Source organism: Bos taurus, chromosome X, assembly GCF_002263795.3.
Source record: "Bos taurus isolate L1 Dominette 01449 registration number 42190680 breed Hereford chromosome X, ARS-UCD2.0, whole genome shotgun sequence".
Classification (NCBI taxonomy): Eukaryota; Metazoa; Chordata; class Mammalia; order Artiodactyla; family Bovidae; genus Bos; species Bos taurus.
Window position 1 is genome coordinate 108926665 of NC_037357.1, and position 6321 is coordinate 108932985.

At 38.3% G+C, this 6321-nt stretch overlaps 1 protein-coding gene across 1 annotated transcript; it reads right to left on the reverse strand.

The window, feature by feature from the left end:
- Positions 1–408: 408 nt before the first annotated feature.
- Positions 409–4191, reverse strand: LOC532022 (E3 ubiquitin-protein ligase RLIM-like). Its single transcript, XM_003588189.5, has 2 exons — positions 3786–4191; positions 409–2145 (listed from the first exon to the last, which is right to left on the reverse strand). The coding sequence occupies exons 1-2, from the start codon at positions 4024–4026 to the stop codon at positions 491–493; spliced, it is 1896 nt and encodes a 631-aa protein (XP_003588237.1). The 5' UTR covers positions 4027–4191; the 3' UTR covers positions 409–490.
- Positions 4192–6321: the final 2130 nt, after the last annotated feature.

Below are 6321 nucleotides of genomic sequence, written 5' to 3' on the forward strand. Positions count from 1 at the left end.
TTGTATGTGAATGACTCTAATACCGTCTTAAATTGCTTCTTAATTATTTAGTTGAGTTCCTGTTTCTTTGCATACACAACCAGGATTGAACAGGGCCAAGCAATATCTGGGATTTATATGACTAGAAGATACTACTAGTATCCATCCGGATTGATTATATCATACTAGAACATTTCGCTCATGGCATTAGGAATATCCCAACCCAGTGCACATACTAAGTTTCTATTGAAATTCAATGCACTGCTATGGTGTGTAATTCATTTTTATTGTCAAATAGAACAACACTGTTTAACTTTTTGATATTTCCTTTTATTATGAAACAGAAATTGGGGAAAGCCCAATAATTTCTTCAGGAACAAGTAATTCAGTTCATATTGTTACATATAGATTCAGATTGTTATGTTTAAACGTAAATAACTCTAAAAGTGGACATGAGGCAGCTGACTGTTGTCCATCACTGTAACATTTTATATATCTGAGAATTCAGATCTCACATAGAATTATCTGCCTCAGAGGGATCCATTACTGGCCCACGACAAATAGGACAGGTTGTGTGCTCAGACAGCCAGTGATCAATGCAGTGATCATGATACTCATGAGAGCAAGGTAGGATGCGTAGTGTGTTGCCTGTGGTGTACTCTGTGATACAAATGCTACAGGCTTTAAATGCCTCATTCTCTCCAAAATATCTTAAAGCCAAGTTGTCAATCTGTGCTTTGGTAAGTCCTGTTGGTTCGTATGGGTCATCTTCATTTAGTAGGAAAAACTGATCAAGATTAAGGGAGGGCCAAGAGTCACTATCATCAAATATTATTGGGGACATTTGTCTACCTTCTTGCCTGGTCTCTGATAAGCCTGCTGATAACCTTCTTTCTTCACTGTCTTCAAACATCAGTGAGCTAATTTCTGAATCTTCATCACTTGAGCTAGAACTGGACAGAGGACTAGTATGGTAGCTAGATATATAATTGGGGATTGAACCTGAAATCAGTGTGAAACTTGAATCAGGATCATATCTAGCATTTGAAGCAGAAGTAGGTCTACTACTACTACCACTAGGTCCATGTCTTTCATTTGGTGACTCTGTTCTTTTCATGTTTTCACTTGGAGGTGAGACACTATGCTCTAAATTACTGCCACTGTCCATAAGATTACTTGAGTTACTAAATCCTGTCATTGTCTGCCATAATGTACTCTGAGTTGGAACAGATGTTGTATCACTTAAACTAGTATTTAAAATTCTATGAATGGGATTTCTGATGGTATTGACATAAGCACTCTCATTGGCCTCATCAGAATGTGAAAACATTGGCTTCAGTTCTTCTTGCTCACTTTCTGAAGTGGTAGTGTTGTTTGGTGAGTCAGATGTTAACTGAGTTCTACTAATTCTGCTGTCTCTCTGAGAACATGCTTGACAATGAACTGGTCCTACTTCAAGATTGAAAGGTGTGGTTGGATTTGTTTCCCTCACTTCCCAAGATTCAGTACTGTACGTTGTGTCTGAATAACATTCTCCATGAACAGCATTACTAGTTTCAGAAGTTTCAATAAGACCCCTATTTTGCAACTCATGTCCAGGCATTTGCTGTCTCAATGTTTCTTCATGCCCAGTTCTAGAAAAGTTATCATTCTCACTTATGAGAGGTTGTTTAAAAGTCTGAGATGGTGTATCTTCATTAATTCTTTGAAAAATTTCCCACAGTGAATGTGGAGGTGACCAACTGTCATTCCTTGCTCTGGTTCTCCGATAGACTGGGCTCATACTTTTTGCCCTTCTCTGACTTCTTGTCGGTGGGACTTCCATTAATGTTTCCGTTGCATCTTGTTCTGATGTAGATGGTCTTGTAAGTAGTGACTCAGATTGTGGATTTTCCACTTGCCTTTGGCTGTCTTCCGTATCTTCTCTTCTGGAAAGTTTTGCAGATGCTACACATTCATTCTCTGGATTTGAGTTTTCGTCATCAAGGTCAAGATTTATTTCTAAGCTGAATCTGAGCTCATCACTGTTAGCACTAATTTGGCTCTCTTCTCTCCAAGACTGATTTTCTTTTTGTTCACTTGTCACATTTTCAGTTTGTCCGAAAGTGGTAAGCCAGTCTAGTGGAGAATCATCACTAGACAGATTATCTGAAGCATCTCTTCTATCTGTTAATTAAAAAAAGGAGGGGGAGAGGGGCCATAAAAGAACTACCAAAAATGGAACCATCATAAAACAGCACTCTGAAACTTTGTTTAAAAAGCAAACAAAAATGAGAACTTAAACACTCAGATGTTTTCAACTGATTTCACATTTACAGAGTTAATATTTTAAAAGCTTTATTATCTAGATTTATTAGTAAAGGCAGGGAAGTTTCAATTCCATCTGAAAAAGAGTACACTACTCCTAGATAAATTTAGAGTCTGTTTTTCAATATTACATCATAAACACAGCCCACTGTGGGAGGACTGTCAAGAGACAACAGTTTTTTTCAGTCAAAACACCAAAGCAGTTAAACCAGGTAAACACCAGTTAAGGTACAGTGCTAGTATTTTAATTCAATTGGTATTATTGTCTAATTCTCATTAGTCTCCAATATTACTGCTCCTAGGCTGTTATATGCTTTTAATAATGTATAAGTTGTTTTAAAATACAAGATTATTGCCCCAATATAAACAAAGTTTATAGGTTTAAAAGTATTTGAATTTTGAATACTTCTTAATATTACCAAGATTTTTAATTGGCATTAAGCTTAAAGTCAGATCAAATGAATAGACTGAACCTAGTGTGGCACATATAAGACCATATTCCAGAACCAAAGTATTATAGTATCCTCTTCATTCGATAGTAAAATCCTCTATTTTACACTGAGAGAGAAGGCACTAGATCTAAGGTTCCAGCAGGGTTTCTCAGCCTTAGAACTATTTACATTTTGGCAGTGGGCAATTCTTATTTTGGGGCACTACCCTGTGCATTGTGTCATATTTGGCAGCATCCCTGGCCTCTGCCCACTAGATGCTAGTAACACCCATGCCTCCCTCTGTGACAACCAAAAACATCTCCAGCTATTGTCAAATGTCCCTTGGGGTGGGGGAGAGCAAAACTGTCCCCAGTTGAGAACTACTTGATTAGAATATAAAATATTTCTTTTTGCCTTTTTTTTTTTTTTTTTTAACACATCTATATGGATAGAGAGGGTTTCCCTCATAACTCAGTTGGTAAAGAATCTGCCTGCAATGCAGGAGACCCCCGTTCAGTTCAGGAAGATCCACACTGGAGAACGGATAGGCTACCCACTCCAGTATTCTTTGGCTTCCCTTGTGGCTCAACTGGTAAAGAATACGCCTACAAAGCGGGAGACCTGGGTTCCATCCCTGGGTTGGGAAGATCCCCTCCACTCCAGTATTCTGGCCTGGAGAATTCCATGGACTGTATAGTCCATGGGGTTGCAGAGTCTGACACGACTGAGCGACTTTCACTTTCATAGAGAATATAATTTGGGACATAGGAGGGACTTTCCATTGAGGTACAAAACCATAAAGCAAACAAAAACCAACGGTCTACTTCACACTGTTTCCCAATTAAAACAATCCAAATGTGAATCAGGAAAAAACAAACAAACAAAAAAACCCTACTCTGGCCTTCTCACCGTAAACCAAGTAAATGTCAGTTCTTTTTTTATGAGAAGTTCCTTACCAAGTAATTTATGCCACTTCTGTATATTTACTATTTACTATTATGAAGTGATTATTTAATACTATAAAGTTGCTTTCTCATCCCATCCTATTCCCCCCAAAGAGAAATATACCTGTATTTTCATCTGAGTTTTGTGGTAGGTTTTCTTTCATTAATTGAAGCCTCTGCTGCAACTCTTCTTCGGTACTTTCACCTAGGGGGCCGAGCAAATTGTTGTCCATAAGTATGTAATCTTCTGCACTCAGATCACTTGCGAATCCGAAGTAATCATCTTCTCGAGCCAATCGGTCCTTCTGACCTCTGTGTCGGACCGAAACTCTGTCTTCTTCATCGTCAGAATCTGAGCTTTCCATCTCGATGAACAACTGAAAAATTATCTGAATTTCATGACATACTGCTGAAACGCAAAAGCCGCTGTCAGGTAGTCTTCAGCTTCTGCTTCCGCCCGGGAGTGACCAGAACACGCTCAGTCAGATAACCGTCCGCCTGGGTTTCCCGCTGCTCCGCTACTCCACTATTGCATCTCAGCTCCATAGCCTCTGGTGAGGCAATAATTGTCTGTACCTCATAACTTGCTTAGACGTTGCCTAGGCATCCATTGTCTTCCTTATGTAACTGAGTAGGTTGGGTTTCATTTCATTCAAAAGCAGCCAATATTTCTGAGGGTTTATAATGTACCAAGCACCATCCTTCACCGTCTGCCCCACCACCACCACCTCCACCCCTCCCCTGCCCCCGCAGACTATTCTCAGGCTTTCAGAAAGCTTTTTCATTCGCTACATTTAATACAACAACCTGCTTCAAAATGCCATGCCAAAGTCAGCCTCATTAAATGTAGCATTTCTCATTTTTAGGGACCGAGGGACCGCTGCCTTTTCTCCTCGTGAATTCCTCAGATCGTAGACTCTCACTAAGAAAGTAGTTCACAATTTTTGATAATTCCGCAGGGTCTTAGTTGAATCTCTTCAGTGTGTCCTCTCCCTTTTAACTCTTAATGGCTTCGTCTTGATTATACGACCCCTCAATCCTGTTTCAAACAAACAGAAAACACCAAAACTTGGGCAGGCTTTTCTGTTCATCCAGGGAATTTCTTCTCCACAGAAGCATTCGGTTTCGTTTTTGTCCTTGTGTCTCTTGCAAACGAAACTAGTCAGACTATCACAGGAACTTTGAAAAATGGATCTGTCTGTGATAGTTATTTTACCTGTGGTAATGAGTACCAACTTTGCTGATTTTGCTCCATGTGTCTTAGTGCAACCCGTATGGCTGTGTTTATTGGTGAAAATAAACCAACGCTTATTTGTAATGCTACCTGAAGGAGACCTCTGCGATTTTCTGGACTCGTCAATACTACCAGCCCCACTTAACACGTGTTTGAAAGTTTTTCATTCAAATTATTCATGTAAAGACAAGATTTGGCTACTGAATTTGAGATTATTTAATTTGACTTATTTAATAATTAGTCCATCCAACATAAACTGGGTCAGTTATTGTCCTAGCTCTAGAGATATGTCAATTGTTGGAGCAGTTTGTACTCCCAAGTTAGTGGGAAACACCATCTAAAAACTATCACAATACAATATATTTTAGAATAGATTTATATATGCCTTATTGTATAAGTACAGAGGATTGTGCAACAATTATTTATTGGCATTTCACAGAGGTAATATATTTAAATCTGAATCTTTAAATATGCTTATTAGTTTCTATAGATGGAAAATGGCAGTTATGTGCTGGTAGAGAAAAGCTCTGTCAGAAAAAGTAGACTTGAAAGACCTTGGCTTATTTGAGCAACTGTGGCCACAATTTTGGGGTAGGGGTGGAAATATGGAATTAATCTCAGAAAGGATAACTGACACAAGCTGTAAATAGAGTTTTGATTTTTTAAATGTAAGAAATAGGATACTGATTAAGATGTTTTGGTATATTTTGAGAAAAAGTAGTGAATTTTATTTTTGCTTGCTTAGTGTCCCTGTAACAACTTGTGCTAATAGCATCCTGATTTTCATGGTGGAACAACTCATTCTACAACACTAGTCCAGTTGGTTTAGGTTTAGCTGAATTCACTACCATGGCTAAAGGAAAGGACATATGATGCAGCCATGTCCAATCAGCATGTCTCAAATTGGTTATGGTAATTGGTCAAAGCATGAGCATGTGAACAAAAGTACATTTAAGAGCTAAATCTGAAATGTTAGCTAGAACTACTGATAATGAGAAATCCTTTTCCACTGAGGTTAGTTACAAAGGTAGTAAGATACAAACATAAAGATACTTGTGGCTATGTTATATACCGAGAATGAGGAAAATTGGCATAAATAGACAGAGGAAAACAAAGATTCAGAAAGAACAAGATATTTGAGGAAAAAAAAAATGAGAAGTACCTGAAGCTAGATGTGCCTTAGGATTTTTAGATCTTTAAAACAATGTATTTCATTTGTAAAACTATAAGCTTATGATTGGAAAACTCATAATAGTTGTCTAGGAGAGTGATATGATTGTTGATGATATAGTAGTAGTTGTTAAGTCCCTCAGTCATGTCCAACTCTTTGTGACCCCAAGGACTACAGCATGCCAGGCTTTTCTGTCCTTTACCATCTACCAGAGCTTGCTCAAATTCATATCCATTGAGTCGATGGATAGTTAGA

What these genes read in the sequence shown, in the direction of transcription:
- LOC532022 (XM_003588189.5), bottom strand. Translation starts at nt 4,026, where the DNA reads ATGGAAAGCTCAGATTCTGACGATGAAGAAGACAGAGTTTCGGTCCGA. An exon ending in AAACTCAGATGAAAATACAG is followed by an intron (nt 2,146 to 3,785) that starts GTATATTTCTCT and finishes TTTAATTAACAG; the next exon opens with ATAGAAGAGATGCTTCAGAT.